The 27,163-nt window shown below is 46.4% G+C and overlaps 1 protein-coding gene across 2 annotated transcripts in view; it reads right to left on the reverse strand.

Annotated features, from left to right (window-relative positions):
* Positions 1 to 25,549, reverse strand: part of COG1 (component of oligomeric golgi complex 1) — a 125,039-nt gene extending 99,490 nt beyond the window's left edge. The window contains exons 1-2 of one of the 2 annotated variants that reach the window (XM_078654272.1): positions 25,134 to 25,547; positions 1,309 to 1,553 (exon numbers count right to left, since the gene is read on the reverse strand). In XM_078654272.1, coding sequence (XP_078510398.1) covers positions 1,309 to 1,553; positions 25,134 to 25,445 — 557 coding nt within the window. In that variant the 5' untranslated portion in view covers positions 25,446 to 25,547. Of the gene's footprint in view, positions 1 to 1,308; positions 1,554 to 25,133 lie in introns of both variants that reach the window. The other variant, XM_078654273.1, reaches the window with a different exon arrangement.
* Between the last annotated feature and the right edge of the window lie 1,614 nt (positions 25,550 to 27,163).

Below are 27,163 nucleotides of genomic sequence, written 5' to 3' on the forward strand. Positions count from 1 at the left end.
TTATTTTACAGGTTTGGTTGCAGGTATTTCTGAAGGCCAAACTTGGGTCCAAGAAGCAAAGAAGGACTATACATAGCAGAAGGAATGCATGATTTTCATGCAACGTTACTTAAACATGTTGAGATAACTTTACATAGCAAGACGTCAGCATATTACATCAATGTGAGGAGGTTAGGTGGAGGGGATGGGTGAAGCATGGGGGGGAAGTCAGTGGGTTATAGGAGAAGGAGATTTTTACTGAAGCACTAATTTTTTGTTGCAGAGGTAAAAAAAAACATTGTAGATTCTAGTAGCTTGTGTGCAGAACGCATGTTTTCTTGTGCATTCGGTGTGTTTTCTAGACTTGGAGCACACCAAAGGAGAAACTGTGAGTTGTGCACGTGAACCAGGGAGAATTTCAACTTTAAGCAAAGTAGTCTGGTCTGTTTGCATGGATGGCCTTGTCGATAACACATCAGGCTTTGAAGTGTGCTGGGAAAGGAGGCTATTGCATTTGCTTCAGGATTGGCGATTAGGCAAGCATGTGTGGTCGTTTGTCTGTCGAAGTCTATCAGAGTAAGAATAAGGAAAGATATCAGCAACTGCTACAGGTCATTGATCTATTTCTGGACAGAATTACAGCCTAACTTCTATTTGTGTTTCAAGCTTCCGGGCTAGTCGTTTGGGTCCAATCCTAGTGATGCCCGTAGAGGTCGCAAGTAGTATTCAATCAACAAAAAATTAATTTCGGGAAGTTTAATAACACAGGGTTAAAGTCCATTTTGTGGAGAACGGTGAAGAAAGGACTCTCGTCTTCGACTGTGTATTCTTCATTGCGGTGGGACTGGAGGCCTTATGAATACTTTGAATGTAAATTGTTCTACGGAGATTCTACCAGGGAACGAATGCTCCAACTTCTTTGCCCACAGCATGTAAATTAAAGTACGGAGATCTGAAGCACAACTGCTCTCTGCTACCAAAATACTCTACTATATCACATAAACAATAGTCTAAGCTGCAGACATCAGTCAGTTATAGGCAACACAAGAATGGAGAGGGATTGTCCCATGGTAAATTAGTGGCAGAAATCATAATCTGAACACAGGACTTAAGGTTTCCTCAATTTCAAAAGGCTTAAATTACTCAATAAGTGTTACATAAAGTGTACATAAAGTTTCATACGAATGTACAGAATTTCTACAGTAGGCCTATAAAACATTGATGCAGCTCAGTAGAATTCAATAAAAAGAGAATAAAAGAGAATTGTGTGCTTCATTGACCCCTAGCTGGCCACCCCTTAACAAGATCAGCTACATGCATGAAGCTTACCGGAAGTGTCCAGCTGCCGCCACCTGTCGTACAAGAATGGGGAAACGTGCCAGAATTGGGCTGTAGCGGGAGCTGGAGGTATCAAGCTGCAGAAGGGTGTGAAGGTGGCAGCAGAGTAGGTAGAGCTGTGTGGCATGCAGGTACTGCGACGCCTGCATGCAACTCCAGATCTTCTCTGGGATTTCCAAGAGCAGCTTGATCTGGGCCGCTTTGCTGTAGAACTTCTCCTGAGCTGCGACCTGCTTCTGTGTCACGAAATACAAATATATAAAATACGTTACCAATTGTGTAAGCCCGCACAGAGTAGAAATGCTTGAGGGTTAATGCTATTGTGCCCAGACTCAGCGAGGGTACATTTTCGGAGGAGAAAAGAAGAAATGTCAGGCAGTGTTCCTGGTACACACGCCCTAGGAAAACTTTTATGAGGGAAAAGCAAGGCAACTCTTGCTAACGTGGTCAATCACAAAGTAATACTGGGTTCAGTAACGCAAAAATGTTGCAGAGCAACGTGTCTCAGTTAGGGTCTCTTTCTCATCCAACAAGGAAGTTAACTTTGTTTCACGTTTGCTTCACTTAAATTCACATAGACTTCATAGACTACTTACAAAAGAACACTTCCAAATTACGTCCACAACAGCAGTTAACTAAGGGCGACTGATATTTCATCTTCAAATATTATAAATAAGCATCTGTTGACGTGGCCCTTGACTTATTTTAGTATGAAATCTTGGCCCACAGTAAAATCAAACAAACAAATTTCACCCCACTTCTTAGGCCACACCAAGCCCATCCCCGATCACAGCTAAAGTTACAAACCTGGGAGTCATATGTGATGTGGTCCTCAAAACACTCAAGTTAAACTCACATTTTTCCACCTGATATGCTAAAACTAAGCCATTATTAAGCCCATAAAGGCATGCAGTGATAGTGGGGTCTCTTGTGAAGGTATGACTAGACTAAATGCAGGAATCTCCAAGCACACTCAAGAGACACCAAATTAAAAGTGTGTACTAGTACTCTGTGCAAGCACGAGACACAAAATCATTTGCCTCACCTACAAATACATTGAAGGATCCATCCTCAAATACCTTCAAGACAAGATCAAAAGACATCAGCCTTCCCACCCTCAACTCTTGAATAATCATGCCCCATCTGAAGTAAATTATGATAAGACATTTGCAATGCACCCACACACCTCCTGTTCAGAAGCAGACTAAAGACACATCTAATCCAAGTCCCAGCAGAGCTAATTGTTATAGTTCAACCACTGACACAAATATTTGCGGTTACCTCAAAAGTGCTAAGTTAACAACTTCTGTGAATTGAACATGTGTGTAATGTAATCTTCCATATAGGAATTCCTTCATCGGCACACTGCCGTCATAACCAGTCAATGTAATCCTGTTTCACTTCCATGATATCCTAAATGAAGGATTGCCTCCTTGAGCTTGTCCCTCTCATCTCCCTCATCTCTTTCCCCTGCCACCCGTTTCTAGGCTCTTGCCTCCCAAATGGAATCTAAATATCCACCAGTCCCTTTGAGTCTCGTGTCCACTCTCTGTTATTTATCCACTCACTCTCAAAGCATGTTTTGTATTTTTTACCAGTTTCACCAACGCATTCATTTCTGACTCTGCATCCTTTTAAAGAATAGTTTTCTTTGTGTATATTTACCACTTGAAGTGAACTATATTTCAGTTTGCTCGCCCTCCCATAATCTATTATGATTAGTTCTTCTGCACCCAATGCACAATGCTTTAATGCCTGTATGCCTAGTTCGAACTTTAGAAAAACCTGAATAAAAATACCATTAAAATACACATAATCCAAGTAAAAAATTACTTTGGGTTATTGCACCTCTTGCTGGGATAGGTTTACAAACTATTACTTACAAGGTTTTAATTCTAATGAGACCCCATAATAGGTTTTTTAAGTCTACCTTAGTGATCAACATGCAGAAGTTCCTACTACTTTTTATTTGGACAGTTCCAAAACGTTTTATTAAAAAATACGACTGCTACTGAACGGAAAATGTCGACCTTGAGTTGCCTCGTGCTGAAAGGGAAGAAGGGGGTAGTCTCTTGTACTGTGAAGGGAGAGGACGGAGAAACAGGGAAAGCAACAACCCCTCTCCCCAGAGTGCCTGGTACCTGAAAAAAAAGTATGCAATTGGTTAATCAGTTAGAGAGTCTGTATAGGTTCTAATTGATCTAATCATTTGAATCTTCATGGTGACAGTTATTCCTTTTAAAAGGCAAAGTAGGGACGTAACCAATTCTGGAGTGTGTAATTTTAATGAAAACCAACAAGCAAGCAACAGCAAAGCCAAAAGGTCTTGTATTTTGAATCAATTGGCAATGCCAATGCTTATTTTGCAGATGTATGCGTCATGACGCTACAGAGGCCCCGAGTGAGGAGGTCATCTGCATACATCATTACGCACCTGTGCTTTTGTTGCCTTTTCTTTTTCACAATTCCAGGATGGTAGGGCAGATGTCACTCTTTTCAGTATATATTCTATTTAATAAAAAATAGATAAGCGAAAGAGCGCCTGTGCAAAACAGAGCAGCACAGCAGCAAAAAAACTAAATGTTTTTGCATCTGTAAAAGACTAACGGGAGGGGTGATGCTCAACAGAGCAGCTTGGGGCGAGGGGAGTAAATAAAAAAGTTAAAGTTAAAATTAAAAAAGGCTAAGGCTAAAGGAAGCAATGGACGAGGTGGGTGTGGGGGAGGAGGAAGCAACAGTGTTTAGAATGGGAAGGCATTTGAGGGGGAAACAACACAGGAGGGAGAGTTAAAAAACACGTCTTCTCCTGGAGTGCTGTAGAAACAAACAAGCATTGACCAAGCATATATATCTTGCCTATGCAAGAGCTATTAGCTTTGCCAATGAGTTTTAGCCATGTTGTACCCCCAGTGGCGGCAGAGTAGCGGAAGAGCGGGGTAAGAGCCGAGGAAGAGTGGCGAAAGAGCCGAGGAAGAGTGGCGAAAGAGCCGAGGAAGAGTGGCGAAAGAGCCGAGGAAGAATGGAGGAACACATTTTTTAATTGAAATAACCATTCCATTTGCTGTATACAGTTTACTGCTAAAACTATACAGTGCATAAACAATAATGACACAATGAATACGTCCAGGCAGGAAATCAATTTTAGTAAAAATGAAAAGCAACTCTACTCAGGCCCGGACTGGCCGTTGCAGGCACCGGGCAATCCCCCGGTCAGCCGCATGGGTGGGGGGCGGTTTTGGGCCCCAGGGGGCCGTTTTTGTTACAGGGCCGTTTTTTTCAGCATAGCTGCAAAAACGGCCCTGTAACAAAATCGGCCGAAAACCGGCCCTGGCAAAGAGTGCGGTCGCACCCCCAGGGTAGAGGGGGGGGGGGCGGCTGAGCACTTTGCCAGGGCCGATTTCGGGTCCGAGTCCGGCCCTGACTCTACTTAGTTCAAATGTCCACGGTTTGCTAGCATCAATTTTACTATACTGTAAATGCTTTTGCTACAGTAGCAACATGCAATTTTACAAATGCCTACATTGCTATAAACCTACTTTGGCTATAAGTTCTTTTTGGATTATATTAGTTCGATAAAAAGGCCCCTTTCAGAAAAAAGCCAATGGTCTTGACGACGGGAGACCTAATGCTTTGTCAGTTGGGTGGGGGTGGCTAACAGGGGCAGTAAAGAAACACAGATGAGGTAGTTGTGAGGGGGTGGTGAAAACACAGGGAGCAGGTGGAGATAAGTAAAGCACCACATTTATAATGCATTGCCGCTGTGTTTTTAAGCAGAATAAACTGGCTCACATGCAGAGCCTCTACTTTAGAAGTACTGGTGGCTGAGGAAACCTTAAAGTGTAGAGTGATCCACTGTCCATTACAGGAACTGGCTGCCACGCTAGCGCCTGCTAAAGTAATGAGCCATGCACAGGTAATGCGCAAGCGCAGTGTGCTAGCCCCGCGCCTCCTGTAAACCATCCTCTCCGCAGCTCTGATTCTGCTAATGGATCAAGCGTTATAAGGATCAAAATGAGCAAAGGCTTTTTTACATCACATGCCAACATTTTAAAAACAAAATTATGCTTAAAAGAAAGTAAAAAACAAAATTACAACAGAGCATGTCAAAAGAATGGCAAATGTGACGATAAACAGGAACAGAGCTTGTAGTGACAATTGTCATAGTAAATGTGACGATGAACAGGAACGGAGCAACGAAAATACGTGGGTGACTGCATCACGGAGGGGGTGGGGAAAATCATACCAGCGAGAGAGAGAGAGAGCAACACCATATTTATCTTCAACAACACACGAAAACCAAATGTAAATGTAAAAATCTTTACACACAGCTCCAGTGCCTTAGTTTCTTGTTTTTATGGCCTGTAGGTAATTATGGAGCGGGCGCTAGGAAGAACTATCGGGGGGAGAGAGGCCATTAAGACGTACGCTGACCAGCGAAACCATAAACAGGTTCTGGCACTCACCAAAACACCCTGTAATTGCGACAAACAGTACGACTTTCGGTTTTTAAAAAAAAATGTAAACAGAGAATCCTTAGAATTTTTTGCAATAAAGTTTCTGTCTGGAATGTTAAACCTCTGTACAATTTTTTGTAACACAACAGCGTATGTTGATTCCATCTTTTTCATGGAGATTAAGTCAAAATTAAAACAGGAACAAAAAGATTCTACATCTCTTCTTCAGTAGCACCAAGTTAACACAAAAGAGACTAGGTCAAACTACCCAATAGTTTTGGAAGAATTTTGCTGTTACCTGGGTTTGGTGTAGCGATGGAGAGCCAAGGGGCTACTAACATACAAGGCGACTTTTCAACATGGCGCCATGGTAGACACCTGAGCTCCTCCCGGCCTAGCCAGGATTGCACCAAACATGCAGCTAACATACACGCGATCTGCAGGCCCACAGATCGCTGTGTAAGTTAGCTGCATGTTTGCAACACAAAAAATGACATTGGCTGAGCAAGTTTTTTTTCGGAAAGCCAAAAAAACATAATCCTAAAACACAAGCCAAGCCAAAAGAAAAAAAATATTGTGCAATACATGCATAAATGGCCAGAAGATAAATACTACATGAAATAGGATTAGGCTCCATGGGAAGGAGCAACACAGCAAAAAGAGGGACAAATAAACGATTCACATAGAAAAGGGCACACAAAAGAATGAATGAAAGGTGACGGTCGTGCTCTAAGCGCACAGAATAGATACCTCATGTCTTGAGGAGACAGCGCATGCGCTGCCTAGGCGAGACCTAAAAACATATCTATGATGAAAGTCACCAGAAGTGGACCGGCTTACTTTGGAACACAGGTTTATTTCCTATGCGTGACTGGCTCTTCTCCAGCCCTAACAATCTTTCAAGCACTGGCCAGGTTGCCCTGAGAAAGTATTGTGAAGACAAGGGTGTTTGTTTATGAAGCTCATGAATATTTGCATAAGCCTGGTCAGTAAAATACTGAGAGTAATAGAGAGTAAAGCTGGAGACCATGTAGGGTCAGAGTGGAAGGAATGTGTGGCTGTCCAGGGTCTAGCGGCCTCTATTTCCCTGTATGAGTCCACGGGTCTGATCTCTTGCAGATGGGAGGAAATCCTCACTCCACGCCCTGCTATGTGAAGATAGGGGTGAGTCGGGAGAGGGGTAGGGGGGGCTTGGGATGCAGCTCTGAAAGAGATAGCATGGAGGAGAGGCGTGTGTATGAAGAACAACATTTCACACTGCAAAAATGCTAATTTACATGAAATAATAACACTGGCCTGGAACCGCGAAAGGAAATTTCACAATAAAAATGTAACCGTTTTCTAGGAAAATCCTCGGCTTCCCGACTGTGGACCAAAATTGTCAGTTACAAATAAGTTTCATCTTATTCACTTTATAAAATAAAAGAGGTTTAATGCTCAAAAAAGTTGAAGGGAGGAGTAAATCAATTTATGTTGACAGGCATAGGACAGAAAGCACTTTGCCGATAGCTCAAAGATTTGGAAGGAGGGGACATGACAAGGGAGGATGAAAATGTTTCCAGGAGTGAGATCTGAAGTATCAGGGCTCTCAAGTTACCCAGTTCCTTGCGTGCGTGGAGCTTCCAGTCCAGTGTTTCTCCGCTGCATGCTGGGATTTGTGGTACTGTTTAACCTATTATAAAATCAGGACAACAAATCCCACAATCAAAATAACATTCCTGGACTGCAGGATCTGCCTATGCATAGGACTGAAACTTGAATGCTCTTAAGTATATATGTAGTAAAAGAAAAAAAATACATAATTGAGAAACATCTTAAAAAAACAACAACAACAAAAAACAGTAATCCTCTCATGGGTCAGCACGAGCTTTGAAATGGAACATCTGAGTTATCCGCACTCCTGAAAAACCAGGATGCAAACCAGGACGTAGAGTAATCACCAGTTGTTATTTTGGCATCTACGTAAGTGCTCAGATACCTTCGGGCCGAGTTAGCACTCTATGAAACTAATAAATAAATGAATAAATAAATAAATAAATAAATAAAACCTGGACAGCCTAAAGAAAATGAAGCCAGCAAATGGAAAGCAATAATACATGAGTTACAAACCACAAAGCCAATAGCAAGCAATGAGCGGAATGCATTCCTAGGTTGACTTTTTGAAAGTCCCCATGATGTCTTTAGCAATACAGACAGTTGAGCTGTCTGGTAGACCTAAAAGAGGAAAAAATAATTCCCCAAAGGCAAGCAGTGGAAAGATATAAGCAATCAAATCAAAAGAATGGAAAAGACAATATGATATGATGCAGGGGAAGAGACAACAAAAGAACAAGAAGTTTTTTTTGTGTTCAAGAAAATTTTATTTAGAAAGTATTGATAAAGAGTAGAAGGAAACAAAATACAATGCAAGTGATACAATTCATGGACGAGAACTATACAATCAGGGGCCAAATTCGAGAAATAAACAAAGTAAATGCATAAAGAATGAAAGGTAGCCTGTTATAGAGCATAGAGTCCGATTAAATAAAGTGACTATCAATGCACTAAACAACCGTATCACTATCAAATGTGTAAGTGGGGGCAGGGGAGGAAAGAGAATAAAAGAAGAGAGGAAAGAAGAGAAAGAGCAGAGAAAAGCTGAAAGGGGGTAGGGGACAGGAAAGAGAAAAGAGAAAGAGAGAGAGAAGAAGAAAAAGAGAAAGGATACTCACAGGACTAATCAACCCAGAAACTTGGAAGACAACATTCAGACAGACAGACCAAAAGGAAACTGAGGAACCAACCCTTTGGAGGACAACTCCATATAATCATCCAAAGCTTTCCAAACCCCACTAGATATAGATGGAGAAATCTGAGCACGAGCAACCGACGTGTGAGCACTGCGTAAAAAGGAAACCCAAGCCCACCATGTATGATAGGAAACCAACGAGAAGGATTTCCACTCCATAAGAATGATTTTCACCGCAATAGAAAGAAGAAGATCCAACAACTGTAAGTCCAATGGATCTAATGGAAGAGGAGTAGGGGCAGCCAGCGGGCCCAGTAAAATTAAAGGAAAAGAGAGTTGGAACTCAATACCAAAAATAAGAGAAAGATGTTTATGAATTAGGTTCCAAAAAGATTGAAGCAAAGAGCATCCAAAAAACATATGATGGAAGTCACCTGGCAGCAGACCACAAATCCAGCAAAGGTTGTCATCTTTAAGACTTAGCGAGTGAAGACGTACAGGCGTCCAATGGAGGAGATTCATAGAGAAAAACTTAGATTGCATTACAGAAGGTGCAATTTTATTACGAAGAGAAAATTACCAATTCATTGCCAAGTCTCAGATGAAATATGATCCAAAGAACAAGAAGTTTTAAGGAAATTACAGTGACGGGATCCAAACAATGATAACCAATAATCCGACTATGAGCAAGTTGTAAATTTGGTATGGACCACAAGAAGTTTTCTGTAAACTATTAATAAAAATATAATTTTTGAAAGCACTGCAAAACCTCAAACAGTGAATCTTTATGCACATGTTGAAGTAGTCTATCTTAAACTATCTGTAGCATGTCTAAACGGTGGCAGTTTATCCTGTACTGTATGTAATGTATTTTTTTAATTTCTTACATATTTGCTGTGCTGTCAGACAAAGGCTGACACTACAATTATGTCACTATTCCTCAAAACACCAAGCAGGATAGGGGCGTGGCCTGACGCCGATGGAGTGAGCAGCACTGCTCCGGAGCTCCCGTCGGCCGGCCGCCTTCCATAGCCATCCTGAAGCCCTACACAGGGCCGAACCCTCACAAAGTAACCCCACAACGGCCAGAACTGAAGGGATGCACAGGAGGTAATACGAACCTCTCCAGCGTGCAGGATTTTCTAAAATCGGACGCAGCGAACGCACCCGGGGAAAATCAAGATGCGGTGCCCAGCGGGTGCTGACAAGCCCGATTGGCGCGGGGAAGGCCAGAGCAGATGCCTCAGGCAGTGGACTGCCGTGCCCCTACATTGCCCCACACCAGCCGCGGGTCCAGACTGGGGGACCCCAGGAGCGCCAGTAGCAGGTGAGCACGCACAATACAAGCGGCACCCAGAAGGGGACAAAATGGCGGCGCACCAGGGCGGAAGCGCCTGAAGGGCTGGGGCCCTGTAGTGCTTTGCAGGGCCTGACAGCCCAGGAAGAAAGGCGGAAGGGGGATCATTGCCGACTGGCAGACGCAGCGCAAGCGCCCAGAGACACGGCCAGGAAGGTAGCGTCCAGCAGCAGAGAGCCAGCGCAGTAACGTGCGAGCGGAGGACCAACAAGATCCTGCTACAGCACCACGCTGACCATAAGGTACTGATTGTCAGGGCCCCCTGGGCGATGGTGGAGGGGGAGCGAACGCACTACCTGCAGCAGCCAGGCTTAAACAAAATGGTGGCGCGCTATGGCCGGGACGCCAGAGGAGCCGCTGGGACGCAGGCTGGGGTCTGCAGTGCTTCCCCCCGGCCCACCAGGCGAGAACCAACACTGGGCCTTGGGGCCAACGCGGCAAAGCTAGCGGGGGAAAGAGGGACGACCTGCCAGGAGGGCAACAACTGCTGTGCGGCCTGATCCCCAGCGGCTTGGGCACACCCTGGAAGCAGCGCCCTTAAAGAAGAAGTGACAAGAACACTGTGCTGCGAGTAGACCCCATAAGCACTCGCAGCCAGAGAGCACATGCACACTGAGTAGAGGGGCTTGGAGACCCCTGGAAATGCCAGTCTGAACCCCGAAGAGACTGTCACACTGGGAGTGGACACGGGGAGCCCTGTGCACGGCCGGAGAAGAGGAAGGGGCGGAGGAGCAGCGGGGCTGGAGAATATTGGGCGTGGAACTGACTCAAAGTGGAGCGCCCCCCGAGGCAGTGACACCCGGAGACCCCTGGGGACTTAACCAGCTGACACGCCATAAGAGCTGCCAAGGGCACGCCGCGGACAGAGCCCAGATTGCGGTCCACACGGGTGGCGGACACCATATCATGAGCACACGCAGTGCCCGGACTACCGGGGGGCGGGAGGGCATCATGGGGAAGCCCTTGAAAAGGAGGAACCCATGGCGAGCAGGCCCCCAGACGAGGCGGAGAAGTCCACCATGGGGACAGAACGCCCTGCAGACCATACGCTACAAGACATACTGCAAGCCATTACCACCTCCAGCGAACGCCTGGAAGGGAAAATTGACTCTCTCAGCCTGGATATGGGATTGCTCCGGGAGGACCATAAGAAACTAACAGATCAGGTCAGGACAAATGAACGAACATTAGCTGAAGCTGTCCCAGCGGTTACAGACATGCAACACCGAATGACTATACTGGAAACCAAAGTGCAGACGCTGGGGGAAAGGGCGGAGGATGCCAAAAATCGATCGTGCAGAAGCAACCTGAGAATCGTGGGCCTGCCGGAGAAAATGGAGGGCCGCAACATGGCGGACTACCTCGAGAACTGGCTCAGGGATGAAGTGGCGCCGACCGGGCTGTCGAGCACACCAAGTCCCTGCCAAACCGCCTATACCAGGAGCACCGCCACAAGTGGTAATCGCAAAACTGCTCCACTACAAGGACAGGGATCACATCCTTACTCAGGCACGGCTCAAAGGCGACATCCAAGTGCACAACTCGGTAGTACGCATTTTCCCAGATTTCTCCCGCGAAGTACAGCGCCGCAGGGGATCATATCGGGATGTGAAACAGAAACTGCGTCAACCGAACTACAAATACGTGACACAATACCCGGCCACGCTACAGGTTACCACGACAGAAGGTGCAGAGTTCTTCAGGACCCTGCAGGAGGCATCCGACTGGATTGACAGACAAGGAGGAGCAGTGCAAGCACAGAACCCGCCAGGGGGAGGGAGGTGAGGACCACGATCACGTAACCGGGAGAACAGGAGAGAGACCATGGCACCCTTGCAGGAGGAGGCACAACTGGAACGGCGGAATGCCATGCAGGTGGTGGCCCAGATTAGCGGCGGAACGGAAAATCCAGGTTTTCCTGAGAGCGGCGAAAAACTCGCAGACACAGGCTTGGAGACTGGGTCCAGCGACTCGGACACGCAGAGCCTGACACTGCCAACTGTTACCCCGCAGACGGCATCATCAAGGTGCGGGGAGCGGAAGACGAAGCTGACTGCAACCAAACTGCCATGAGACACTTCTGTTCCATTATTAAGGTACAAGGGTGGAAGTGGAAGCGTAGCTGAGGGGCGGTTCACTGAAGATCACTGAAGAATCAGTGGGGGATGGCGGCTGCAGAGACTGGGAGAGCACCGGTGAGGGACCACCCCCGGAGATTGACTAACTAAACTGCAAGCAGTCACTTGTAGACTTTTCGCACTGGTTTGGATGGGAGGGGTTTTCCTACTTATCCTGGGGAGCGGGAGTTGGGAGAGCATGTTCACTGTTGACAAAGGGGGGAAACCTTGGGTTCCACTGTCTAACGAATTATATGATAAAGAAAGTGGAGAGCAAGGAGAGGGCATTGCCCGGCCTGGGTAGCAGCTGATTCACTGACTCCAAGGTCAATGGCTGAAAAACAACACTATAAATGTATGACGTGGAACATTAGGAGGATGCACACAATGTCAAAGCGCCACAAGGTACTCTCCTACATCAAGAGATGGGGAGTCCAGATAGCTTTCATACAGGAAACACACCTAACACAGAAGGAAGGGCAGGCACTACACAAAAGATGGAGAGGGCAGCTCTACTACACCACCTATTCGGCATACGCGAGAGGGGCGTTAATATGGATTCAAGCAGGAGTGCTGTTCCAGTTGCTCTACTCCGTGGTGGACCCAGTGGGGATGGGGGGGGTGGCGATACGTGGCAGTAAAAGGGAGGCTAGAGGGCCGAGAGATTAGCTTACTTAACATCTATGCCCCTAACGTGGACCAACCTGCCTTCTTTGCGACACTGAGCCACAAACTAGCACACTACCTAGCGGGGGCGGTTATAGTGGGAGGTGACTTTAATAGCGTGGATGATGTAGTACTAGACAGGTCTCACCCCCATTGCAAAATTCCCAGGCGACGCGCACTTCACAAGCATATACCACATGGAGACAGAGTTGGGGACTGTTAGATTCCCGGCGCACCTTGAACCCACAAGGGAGGGACTACTCCTACTTTTCAGCGGTCCATGAAGTACATGTACGCCTGGACACCCTCCTTAGCTCAGTAAACGTCCAACCCCTTGTCACAAGCGCAAAGTACCTTGCGCGCACCATCTCGGACCACAACCCACTGATTTTGTCCCTGAAGTGGGTTTGAGAAACAAGGGTACGCCGTTAAGTGAACCTGGGGTTTAATATGTATAGGAAGGACAATGGTTCAGGGCCGGTCTGACTAGGTCCAGTAACACAAGGTTAAATATTATTTCATTATGATGAATAAATCATTTAGGGAGCAGGCTTCATAGGGCAACATGTATACATTTAATCATAATAGTATGCAGATTAATTATAACACGCAATTGTGTTATAATTAATCTGCATACTATTATGATTAAATGTATACATGTTGTCCTATGAAGCCTGATCCCTAAATAATTTATTCATCATAACGTAATAATATTTAACCTTGTGTTACTGGACCTAGTCAGGCCGCCCCTGAATCATTGCCCTTCCTAAACACTTGTCCCTGAAGTGGGCGCACAAGCCAGCAGTGATCCCCACGTTGCGGCTCCGCCCGGACACTCTGGAGGACCAGGTCTTCAGGGAGCAGATCAGAGACGAAATACCTTGCTACTTTCAAACGAACACGGGCACGACTGTGTCAGGGAATGTAGAGTGGGATGCGTTCAAGGTGGTCCTGAGTGGCCAGTGTGTAACACGGGCCACGGGGGTCAGGCGCGTCATCAAGTGCGAAGTGGAGGAGGCAGAGACGGCACTCAGAGATATAGAACGCTGAAGGCCAGGGCACCCTGAATTGCACATGGCACTCTTAGATGCTAAAGAGGAAGTGGCGAAGCAAACGGAGAGGCTTAGGAGCTTCGATTATAAAAAGTACTTAGAGCGCACGCACGCTGAAAGGGATAGATCAGGCTCGCTCCTGGCATGGCTGACTAACCCGACAACCCGGGGCACTCCTCTAGTGGAGATGGAGGATGAAGGGGGGACCAGACACTTTACGCCAGATAAGATTAATGAAATACATTTTTGGGTGCTACTATACTAACCTTTATACGAAGACAGGCATATGCGAACCAGCAGAAATCCGGACTATCTAGATGACCTGCCACTGACAGTTTTGAACCCTGCGGTGGCGGAATTATTAGGGGCGGACATTACGCAGCGGGAGATACGGGTCGCTTAAAGGGTATGGCAAGAAACAAAACCCCAAGCACAGGTGGCCTACCGGCCGAATTGAACGCAACATACACAGATGAGCTGGCCCCTAAATGGCAGCAATGTACCAGGGGGCCCGAGAACTGGGAGAGCTGCCCAAGAGAGAAGCCCTTATAATCCCCATACCTAAGCCCAGGAAGGAACCTCATGATTATACGGCCTACAGGCCACTGTCCATGCTGAATAGGGATTATAAAATCCTAAGTAAAGTCCTAGCGACGCGTCTTCTGCCACACTTGCCCCTACTGGTGCATGCAGACCAGGCAGGATTCAACCCAGGGCGGAACACAGCCATAAATATCCGGCGGCTCCTGGCAGTAATGGACTCGGATGGGTATGACAAACAAGAGGCGGCAGTTTTCGCAGTAGATCTTGAAAGGCGTTCGACAGCTGGAGTGGCAATATTTATACAAGGTCTTAGCCAGGATGGGGCTGGGTGAAGGATTCCTGACATGGGTGCGGCTCCTGTACACATCCCCTACGACCCGTGTACGCACTGGGAGGATTATATCACCCAGACCGAGGGTGGAGAGAGGCACGAGACAGGGATGCTCCCTCTCCCCGCTCCTGTTTGCCCTGGCCATGGAACCACTGGCGAGCAGGGCCAGGAGTTGCCGGGACTACGGGGGCTTGGAGACGACGATAGGGCAGCACTATAATCGCATTATATGCGGATGACCTCCTGATATTCTTGCGCAACACGGCTGAGGAGTTGCTGGGCGGGCGCAGCATGCTGGCTCGGTTAGGCACTATGTCTGGTCTGAGGGTCAATTGGCAAAAATCCAGCCTATACCCATTGGCGCTTGATACCCCCCCACCGCTTACGCTAGAACTGCGCTGGGAACCCAACTGTTTGCAGTACCTGGGAGTTAAAATATATCTTGGTGCGGCAGACCTGTTGGATGGTAACGTAGGAAGGGCTATCAGGGTGACAAGAACAGCAATGGATTTCTGGGGAAGGCTTCCGCTCTCCGTGGCTGGAAAGGTGGCAGTCATGAAAATGGTACCACTGCCACGCTTACTATATTATTTCGGAACGGTACCAGTATGGATTTCGCGAGCAATGTTCAGGGAGCTAGACTCCAAGATTACATTGTTTATTGGGGGTGCAGGCAGACAGAGGGTGGCACTGACAATGTTGAGACGCCCCACGGCAGAAGGCGGACTGGCGGTACCGGACATTGAGGTCTACCATCTAGCAGCACACCTATACTGGCTAATACAGTGGCTAGCGGCAGATCGAGACTCGGACAGGGAGAAGGATCCTGCTGCGCCAGACACGGCCACGCTGGCGAGAATCCTTCTCAGAGTGCGTCGCACCACAGCTGAGAGCACGTGGCGACTAGAGATGATAGTGCGCTGCTGGACCAGGTACCTTAGGAAAGTAGGCGCAGCAACTCCCTACTCCCCTGACATACCGCTCACGATGCTGCGCTATCTCCCACAGGGGGAACATTGGACAGGATTGGAGGACTGGGTAGAGGCACGAATGCGGGAGATGGGCGACTTATACCGCGACTCTGCGCTCCTCCCCTTTGCAGACTTGCAAACAGCATATGACTTGCCTGGGGGTCATTTCCTAAAGCACGGAGCTCTAACGCGCAGGATTAGGACGCATTGGAAGACTGGGGAGGCTGAGCCGAGGGCACTGGTGGGATGCAGGTATGTTGCGCTATTGGCAGGAAGGATCAAGACGGTATCTTGCCTGTATAAAGCAATACAGAGGGATATGTTACAGCCGCTAGAGCTCTTGCAAACGCAATGGGAGGAGGACCTCGGCAAACAAATACCTGAGAAGGACTGGGACAAAATTCTAGAACGCACCCCGAAGGTGTCTCGGAACGCGCGCTTTAAATTAATTGATTACTATGTGCTCCATAGAGCATACTTAACGCCGGTCCACATTCGGAGGTACTTTGGCATGGACTCAGCAGCTTGCCCCAAATGCGGAGAAAGAGAAGCTCACATACTCCATATGTACTGGAGCTGCCCAGTATTGCAAACATTTTGGGGGGAACTTAAACATATCATAAGTGACCTGATTGACAAAGAAATTCCACAGACCCCAGAGCACTTCCTCCTGGGATGGTTCCCCAACACAACTAAAAACAGGGTGACAGGAAAGTTTCAAGACCTTGCATATATACTAGCTAGGCAGGAGAGAGCCAGGAACTGGAAGGCGACGGACGGGCCAAGACTTACTACCTGGAGGAAAGAGCTTGAGAGATGGGCAGAGGCGGAAGGGAGACTGCTACTCCGAGAGGCCAGCAAAGGAATAGGAAAGTTAGAGAAAGCCAGGGCATGGGAAGCCCTTGTGGGGGAATTAGTGGCAGCAGACGCAGACGCCGACAGCGAAGGGAACATCCCGAGGATGGTAACGTCAGACCCGGGCGACAAGCAAGAGGAGCAACCAGCCCCACGAACCTGTGAGTAACAGCTGGCCAATAGCTGCTTATTGGGGCCCCAGAACCCGACAACCTCTCTGCACACTTATTCCACATTTCACTTATTAGCAATCAACTCAAAGCAGGGGGGGGGGTGATAGGTCCCATCGGTAAAGGTTATGGATCAAGGCACATTGGAAACTGCACCAAGATACGTATTACTGTATGCATAGTCAATGAATAAATGCCAATAAAATATGGTTAAAAAAAAAAACACCAAGCAGGATTCCTTTTTTTTTTTTTTTTTTACATTTCGTTCGCTGAGCATACTCCTACATCATAGTACTGCTATCCCTAAAATTAACAAGAGCCTCCTGATTTCCAACCCGTGCATACTGCTACAACACTACAAGACTCAAGTTTTAGAACTTGTGAGTTCTAATTAACATAACTGAAGATATCACAAGAAGTGATGTAGAATGATCAATTACCTATGATGACAAAAAAATTCATCACACTGCATTCAACGTTTACTTTTTCTATCATAACAGAGTCTTTTCTCAAATATTGTCATGATATAAAAAGGGTCAAAGAAGAAGACATCCATCCAATGGCAAAATGAGATAAACTGTACCCATGAAAACTTGGTTCAAATCCCACCTTTCCCAATGAAATTAATTCTGTGTTTATGCGACTCGTTAATCGAGGATCCGAAACAACAGTCTAGAAATTAAGTTCTGGGTGTGTGCTATATAAAAACCTCACGCAAGTACCTTTTACTCGACAATAACACCATAATATTGGCCATATATACAGTGCACATGACAAACTGTAGATTCATAAATCATAATCAAGGCTTTGGGGAACAGAGAAACCCGCATTTTTAAAACTATTACTTTAAGCACATGGAAATGTAGTGATATAATGTAATGTACAAAGTTGAAAGAGGCGTTCGAAAGATCAGCAATGAATAAACCACTAGCTCAGCTCTCTATTAATGTTGTGGTTTGCCCACCTTTACTTCCCAGTCACAGCGACACACGGTGCGATTTGCTCACCTGTTAGCCAGGGCACAAGATTAGGGGGGGAGGGGTAGGGGGGAGGGGAGTTCGACGCGAGAGTATGTAACTCCCCCACTAAGTTTAGAGTGTAGACACTGTCCTCTTTTGTCCGAAAAAGGCTCGGATATGTCTCTTTGGTTGTAGAAGTGCAAAGAGGGGGATGATTTTCGGTGTAAACAGATTTGTTTCGTTTCTTTTGTGACATGATGGTGCGCTGCAATGATACAAAGCCTTACCACAGCAGGAGTTAGACTCACAGGTGATGCTACGATGTGACGAAGCCTTATCACAGCAGGGGTTGGGTTTCCAGTTGCTGTTACTTCCCTTGACACAAACCCCTGCAGACTCTCACTGTTCTAGCCAATTAATATTCTTAAGTATCTCCTTTTCTTTTAGGGAGTGTCAGTGTGTCCCCGTTAGCTGTTAGATGCCACCATCTTCAATTTATTTGCCATCTCTTCCCTATGACACTTTTTCCCCTCAAACACATTTGGAAGCCCTGCTGTTGAAAACCCTTTGAGTCCTGTTAGTGCAGGTTCTAGGCTGTACTGTTAGGTCAACAGGTACATGTGAAGAGCAGGATTAGTTGAGGGACAGTCAAAAGGGGTCGTTATCCTTAACAATTCTTACATTTCATACCAAATGTTTAGCAAAATGTTTTACCCAAATAAAATGTATTAGTTACAGTTATGGGGCAGGGTAGGAGAAAAGGGAAAAAATTCCACATTCAATTTTATTTTGCTTTTATACAGATGCCATTTGTCTTCTCCAAATTATAAGGGTTACTTTCAGCTGTTACGGACTTTTCAGACAAAGGTCAATAATATTCTGAGGTTTGTAGTTTGTCTTTTTACACAGTCACTGTGCACAGGACTGCCATAAGGTACCTCACATGAATGGAGCCACTTAGCAGTTATGTTTTAAACTGGTTTTGTGAGAGTTTACGCTTTGCAACACGCATTAAATGAACATTCAAAATGGAAATCGCTTTGCCCTTGCATGATGAAATTATATATGAAGCTTCATTAATATACAATTTAGGCACTGCACACAAGGCAGCAGTGCAAGCTTCCCTAGCACAACAAGCATTGGAAATGCAATAGGTCTCGCATGAGGCGGTTTTATACATTTTGGTTATCCATTCGTTGTGGGCAAGAGATGGGGAGATTACCAGTGACGGAGGGCAGGGCGCAGAACTTTGCAGCTGTGAGCGCATTTAAATAATGAAAAAGAAAAAAAAGAAGACACGGCCGGCCGGCTGTGAAACTGAAAGCACGGCCGTGCGGCCGTGAAAAAGCCTTTGATGCAGCAGGGGGTAATTAGGGGAGGAGAATGGCTGGGCTGAGGCAGAGCGCTAAGCCTTTGATGCAGCAGGGGGCGGAGCAGGAAGAGCTGCTGGCGGCTCCAAGCTGACGATTTGATGCTGTGCACGCGTATTTTAACTAATTGCGCTTGCGCATTGAGTTAAAAGTACACATGCACTGCATCAAATCGCCAGTCTAGGTAAGCTCTGTTTAAGCCCCTATAGTTTCTCTCTGCTCAATGCGCATGCGCATTGACAGGCGAGACCTAAAAAGGTACACAACATGTGTCAAGAAACAACAAATAACTGTGGGTCTAATGACAAATTCAAGACATGCTATGTATTGCTGGCTATGTGTCTGCTGCTACTGTTTACGTAGAGGACAGACTGGACAGTCAACCACTGTGAAAAATGTCCATCAGTTACTCATTTTCGGGCTCCCAGTACATCATCTGGTCTACTCCACAGTAGTATAACCACCACTCTATCCCCATAGATATATATTGGAGAAATATAGTGGTGGATGAATGTCTGGTAAGTTTTGTTCATTTGTGAGTAACGGAAAGCAGTGCATAAAAAATAAGTGCAAAGGGAAAAATATAAGTGTAAGATTGGATAGTGCATACAATAATCACTTTATTCTAAGGTCATGCACCTCCAATATTAAAAACAAAAATAGTGCAAAAAAGTCAGGTGGTTCAAACAAATACCTTCTGACTGGGCTATCTGGTCGACATGTTTCTGCGGGTAATGGTCATATATTATACCAACCGCTTCCTCAGGACCCATAAACTTAATTGCTACTGCATAACGTGATAATATGTGAAAAAACAACAGGACATTTGTGAACAGAAAAAAGTGTCACCTGTGCACTTCCATTTTCCTCCTTAAATTGTAAGGGGAATTGCCTCACCTCACCTGGCAAACAGCTCAGGAAAATGAAGCCCCGCTCTCTCCGTCGGTACTTCAAACAGTCAGCCGGGCTGTTTGGGGAGGTGTTTCTTAGTACTTGTGTGGGGGGTTATAACTGTGCCCGGGTCTCTAAATACTTCCCTTGAACCCTTAAATAATTGTTTGTTGATTGTAGTTACACAACATGTGTCATCAGCAGGTAGAGGAGCAAAAAGTTCCAGACACAAAGTACAGGAAGAACATAGCAGCAAATTACCACTCACAAAACAAGTACACACAAATCAAGCTATGTGCAAATCAGTCTTGACCCTGCGCCTCATGGGAACAGTCCCGCATGAACTGCCAAGCCAGTTCTTGCCCGGACCCGAAGCAAGCATCCTGGGACCGGTTTCGGGGTAACACCCCATATCAGCCAGGCTAGCTTCAATCCAGTGGCAAAGTGAGAAAGGGACCAACGTTGTACGCCCTACATTGGGAGGGTAAGCCCCGGTGTGGATCCCTTTCACTTTGCCACTGGATTCAACCTAGCGTGGCTGATGAAGGGTGTTACCCCGAAACCGGTCCCAGGATGCTTGTTTTCAGTCCAGTGAAGACCTGGCTTGGCAGTTCGGGCTCGGCTGTTCTTTATAAGGAACAGGGTCATACCCTGAAACCAGTCCCAGGATGCTTGTTTTCAGTCCAGTGAAGACCTGGCTTGGCAGTTCGGGCTGGACTGTTCTTTATAAGGAACAGGGTCAATACTGATTTGCATATGGCTGGGTCTGAACTGGGGTGGCGAAGTGAGCTAAAGAACGATGATGGATTCAATCCAGATCTGTGACTGGGGGTGAGTGTCTGAAAAGTTTCTGCACTCTGTCCACCCTCTCTTTCTGCACTCTGTCCACCCTCTCCTTGTGCATTCTTTATTGAGAGTGCATACCCTACACAGTATGGAGCTCTATTACTTGGACAGCCCCTACTACACACAGTCTGCGCGAACAAAGTGTGCTTAGAGCCAACTTCCTCCAGAGACTCAAGCCCCAATAAGTGGACAAGCCCCAACTACGCACTGTCAGTGTTCAGTGCAGAGACTGTGCACAGGTTCCTTCCTGACAACACACTCCATTAGGTAGGCAAGCCCATATTAGGTACAGCTAGCGCGGACTGCGCAGACTGTAGGCATAGCTCACATCTTCCAGAGACCTAAGCCTCATTAGGCGCGCAAACCCCTACTTACTCAGTGTGCAGACCGTACAGAGAGCTCACACCCTCCAGAGACGCACACGCTATTAGGTAGGCAATGCCCTACTATGCAAGTCATCGCTGAGTGCACAAACTGTGCCTAGAGTCTACTTCCTCTAGAGACCCAAGCCGCATCAGGTAGGCAAGCTCCTACAATGCACAGTGGGGCTCAGTGTGCAAACTGCTTAGAGCCTCCTCCCTCAGAGATCCAAGCCCCGTTAGGTGCGCAAGCTACTTTCGCGCTCAGCATGGAAACTGTGCTTAGAGTACACTCTCTCCAGGCACCCACGCCTCTTTAGATGCAAGGTCTACTACTCCTGGTGTCAGCCCTACTTCTGTTACCTGCTCAAGCTGTGTGGAAGTAGGCAAACACCAAAGTCTGTGGATGGTCGTACTCCACATACAGTCCAACATGACATCGCAACTTAAAGGATACAGAAATAGGGATTTCATAGAGCTGCGTAGGTTAATGCATGTGTCAGAGTGAACCCTAGATCCCGATACATGCTGCCATTACAAAATGAGTCCAATAGTTTTCGTTGAAAGCATCACTGTACAAAAACATAGTAGGTATATGTCTGCATTAAGCAAAAAACTTGCACAAGGAGGCTGAGTGTTTAAGTATGTGTGTGTTTGTGTCTTTTTATCAGTCAAAAGAAGCACACATGATACTGCTGTGATATGTTGTCATTCTTAAGTGGACTCCTGTAAGTAAAGGAAAATGTTGACATTCGCGAAGAGATCGCTGTCAAAGGAGGGAGGGGGCGACAAAAAGGACGAAAAAACCCAAGGGGAGGTAGTAGTAGTAGTAGTAGCAGAGCGATGGGTGATTAAACTAGAAACACAGAAAGAACCAGTACCAAAGACAACAAAACAGTGGTGAGGAAAGAGCTAGAGAAGACTCAAGAACGGCAGGGAAACAGAGTGACAGAAGAATAGAATAAGAGAAAGACCAGGAAACTATCTGCCCGTTAGATCCTTTTTGAAACAGACAGCTAACAATAGATACTGGTGTATATGGCAGGTCATTGTAGAGGTGTGGTATGAGAGCCTTGTACATGTGTATGTACTAGAATACCAGCAAGGGAGTAATTAGAAAATTAAAATACCCCATCTTTAACAACACTTCTAAGGTCATCACATGGATAAAGCCCAACCTTCAATAGAACCATGTTTTCACCTTTATCTATCCTTTCCCTCTTTCTCCCACTTATGCTGCAAACTTCTATCCATACACCCTTCCTTCATTTCTTACACTTCCTTCTTTGCACCATATCTTTCTTCGTCTACTATTCTTTCCTTCTTCCTTATTTTCCAATTATTCCAACTTCACCCTTTATTTCCTTCTATATTTTCTCTCCTTACCTTTCCCTATCCGACCTGCATTTGAGCGTGACTTGGTTTAGGAGAACATGGGGTCCAGAGGTAATCCCCACTTAAACAACTAAATTGGGGGTGCAACACCACTAAGAGGTTACAGGGCAAGAAATTCAAATGACTGGAGTAGCAGTTCATGCTGCAGACCAGACTAGTGTTATATTCACTAAGTCATTGCCCTTCTTTAGTACATCAGTACCATATTATCCACAATGTTTCGACCTATGACGACAACCTCACTGAACAGTACTGGGACCCATGTAGAGATATGCTGAATCAAGGTCCCTCACAACATAAATGCAACAGTCCTAACTATTGTACTTATATGCACACAAATACTAATTTTTTCAATGCACCTTAGACCCGGAAGGCTGGATATACGCTATATAAAACTCAAACAAATAAAAATAAATACATAATTTAACACAGACCTTCCCTATTCAGTGAGTGAAAAGGACTAAAGATGGAGACAGATCAGCTTCTAACAATACCATTTCAGATCAAAATCTCTCTCTCTGGTTCTGGTTCTACCTATGGCTCCCTGTCTCTCATCTAGTCCTATGTGCACCTCCTTAACTATCCTTTTATGTCATCTCAATCATTCTCACCTTCCTCTCATTTCACCTTTATCTTTCTGTTCACACGCTCATTTTATCTTCTTCTCCACGGGCTCCTTTCTTGCATCTTCCACTCTCACCTACCTCTCTGCGCCCTTCATTTGTTTCCCTCCTACTTTCCCACCCTCTTCATTCAAACACCTCTCCTATTATGTACTCCTATCTCTTCTATCTTCTCTTTCACTTCCTAGGGGAATGCAAGGATCTGCACCACCCTTAGTGAAGGTACATTTTTCTGTACCACCTACTCTAGGGATGTCACCTCTGCTACTTGTATTGGGGATAAGATATCCCTACTTGAAGAGTCTCAAAATTAAACATGGCATTTAATTAGAAAAAAACCTAAGTAAAGGTTTGAAGATATTTTGAAACCGCTGGAATTGCGTGGATTATTTAGTTTTTTCAGTCAGATATTAAATAGTTTTGTGTATATAGCTGTAACAATGTGGGATGGTGTTTGCAGCAGCCCAGTCACCTACTACGTAACAACCCTCAAATCAAACACATATTTACCAACCTCTCCAAAAATGTTTCCAGTGCATGTGCACTGCACAACCCCAAGCTTGGTGTTGCACTTTTTCAAATTACTGAGACTCACCACTGAAGTTGAAGTTTTTGTCTTGATGGAACGTGTGAAGCTGTCAAGGGAAGTGGCCATGGCAAACAATGAAGAACAAAATGGCACGATCTCAACAGAAAAGGATGTCATAGGAAGGTGACATCACTTAATGACATGACTTCCTGTAACGTCATGTCACATAATTGTGAAATGCTTATGCTAATTTGTGCCGCCACTATTTTTGGGACTTGGGCCTTGCACAGATCATTAACACACACACATGCATTCACATTAAATCTCTACAGAATGGAGGCAGTAAAGTCAGACAGCAGCTTTAAGCGTGTCGAACAGGCTAACCCAACCATGCTGCCGCACACTCAGTCCCGAATTCAGGTGATTCAGTCATAATTAGCCCCACTGCGGCAGTGGTCGAAGTGGGCTGGGGAAAGTTGTGCCAAGCTTTATTCATTTGCTCAAAACAGTTCCCATACTTTTTATTATCCTAAATGGGTCAGTTATGCTAGTGAAAAAAAGGAGAGGCAAAGGCGAATTTACCATGAAGTGAGAGAAGAGTGAGGCAGCTCAAGAAGGAACAAGTCATTTTTGTAGGGTGTCTGCTACCGGAAAGAAATGTAAATGTCTGTAATTGGTTAATCAGCCAATATAAAGGCTGATTGGAACCAGTTTTAATTGATAGAAATTTGAATTTGTCCTTGAAAGAAAACCTACAAAAAGGATTGCACTAGGTACAAGCCGTGCATTACTAAAACATAGCGTTTGAAAGAACTGTAAACATTAAAAATATATATTTTTGCATATATTGAGATAGCATGTGTGTTGCCTAACTTATATGGTCTAATTTATGTTTTTAACAAATTTCTATCTTGCTCACTGCGCTGTCACAGGCTTGAACCTCTTATTACTATAAATACACATCACTATTTCCCCAAGGTACCAACCAAGATTCAATTAGGTGACCCTCCGAGTACACCCACAGACAACTGAAGTGATCACATTAACCAACCAAACTGTCCTCCCGGAAAAATGCACTCCCCAAAGATGAATTTGCAATTAATGTATTTTTAATTTTAAGTAGGTAGAGAATCTTTTGGTTTTTTTTAGCCACGTCTCTGCTTCCGCCCCCACACTCGCTGACCACGCCACCGTTGTACTCGGGATCACAGTTACCATACTTTTAACTATGCACATCGCACCTAGTATACATTAAGGGATAACGCAGAGAGTCCCCATTGGCTTCTTGCACAGCCCATCGACAAACAACTTGGCTATTGCGGCCACGACGCGTCAGCACGTCTTTACGTGTCATCGTGCAAGTAGCCTTCGCCTGCCAAAAATCCCAATGCAACTAGCAGCAGGTCAGACTAAGTCACAATGCTAACAGCAACGGGTGAGACTCGGTTGATGGTTTGACAGCTGATCCTCGAAGGAATATGCGTTAATCAGGATGCGGTCTTTGCAGTCCCTACCCACACAGTGCCTTTCTTCCCACCCTGTGCTGTGCCATTAAGGTTTCCCTGGCAGGAAAATAAAGCTAAGAGAGAACTTACTGTACCTCGGGTGCGCGTAGGGGGCCGCGGCCCTGCTGCTGCACGCCACGCAGACCAGTGCAGTATCGCTGCATGTCCTGCACGGAGCCCACCACCTGCTGCGCGCACAGCTTCATCTCTCCGATCGTGTCCGCCGCCTCGATCAGGTCGCGGTAGCGCTCCCCAACCATCTGCCTCAACTCCTCCTTTTTCTGCTCCATCTCGGCACGCACACGTCGTTCTAACCCGCGGATTTCCTCGGCGCTGTAAGCCTCGAAGAGCGCCACAGGGTCCTTTATGTCGCCCACCCTCAGACTGCGCGCCGGTACCGCCGCCATGGTCCCCACTGACAGCGGCAACTGCGGTACCCGGAAGTATTGGCCGAGGCCAGGATCTTCCCTCGTCACGTGATAGGGCAGTGGGTCACATGTCTTCAGTAGCGAGTAAAAGCTGGAGCAGCAGGCGGGGGAAGTCATTACAACCCTTCCTGGTGACGTGGCACTGTCAACTATATAGTCACGTGATGGTGTCTCCCACCCGTGTAACTGAGACGGCGTCGCACGTCGGTCACGTGAGAGAATGTTGTGCTACGGAAAGGAATACAGAATTGTGGCATTCAGGTTTTAGAGGGGAATGTACTCGGAAGAGTGTTCTTGGTTTGTTTATGCATGGTTTGTGGAATGTTGCGGGGTCAGTTGGTGCTGGAGACTAGCAGGAGCCAGAGCTGTGGGTGGAGTCTGCTTATGGTTATGGAAATAAAGACTACTTTCACCCAAGTCCTCTTTGCCTCGCATCATTGGAACACCTCAAAATTGTTTGAGAGGGCCAGCAGCACATTCATCAGATTTGCGATTTAGCTGCTGCCGTGGTCTATTGACATTACCAAGCTGTGAGGTGTACGCGCACTGTAGTCTTTTACAGATTAGAGCAAAGTGTGCGCCAACCGATGCTAATGACAACTACTAATAAAACACAAAGTGCGATTTAGGAAGGCTTTCTAACGACTCGTCAGGGTGTATTGACTTTAAAGCGGTGCTATCTGCAAGTGCTTTGTAGAGTTGCGCTCTAGTTCTCGCGTGCTATGTCATGATGTAGCACGCGAGATCGGGAGTGTCTGCGCATGCGCGCAGAAAAGCGAAACTAGTGGAGGATGCTCGGCGCTCTCCACCTTGAGTCCTCTAATTCTTCGTGCCTAGCAGAAGGCACATCTTTACAGTGACGACGAGGTCTGGGATCCGAAATTTAAAAAAAACGGGAAAAAAAAGAAAAGAGACCATCTGGACCCAGCACCAGTGAAGAAAAAAAAAAAGGCAAAGCCCAGTCAGTGGCCACGACGTGGAGCTGCAGGAAAGGCAAAGCCCTGTCAGAGGCCACCACGGGAGCTGCAGGTAAGCGGACAGTCACCGCAGCAAAACAGACCAGCGGGGGAGCGTGGCAGAAGCGTGCAGAGAAGGGGGAACACCACCCACATGTTAAGGTGCCAGACGCAGTGGCATTAACCAGCAGAAGGTACGGCGAGAGTACAGCGACAATCCACAGAGGTCCTGGCGGAGCTAGCAAGACGCAGAGAAGGGGGAGCAGAAGAGCCCCGACCGAACCAAGCGCAAGGCAAGAGCACGAACGCGCCAGGCAGCCCGAGAGGTCCAGGGGCGGAACCAGACAGACGCGTCACAATGAGCGCGCAGGCGTCTTCACTCACGACGCCGATCCCGTTCTTGCCGAAGCCTGGAGAACCTCAAATGAAGTGGAAAGACTGGAGAGAGTACTTCAAGAACTATATTGAAGCCCTAGAAGACGAAAATGGGGAGGCTTTCCCCAGTGCGAGGAAGAGAAGGATACTCCTGCACAACCTAGGCCCGGAAGGAATAAGGGTCTTTCAGAACCTGGTGCCCACGCCCAGACCACAGGCGGACGATGACGTATTTAAGCACGCTATAGAAGATCTTGACAACCACTACCGCCCTGCGGTGTGCGTTTTGATCGACCGTTACAATTTACAGCAGCGGAAACAAGAAGCCAGCGAATCCATAGATGACTATGTCGCAGCGTTGAGGAA

This window comes from Lissotriton helveticus, chromosome 7 (assembly GCF_964261635.1).
Source record: "Lissotriton helveticus chromosome 7, aLisHel1.1, whole genome shotgun sequence".
Classification (NCBI taxonomy): Eukaryota; Metazoa; Chordata; class Amphibia; order Caudata; family Salamandridae; genus Lissotriton; species Lissotriton helveticus.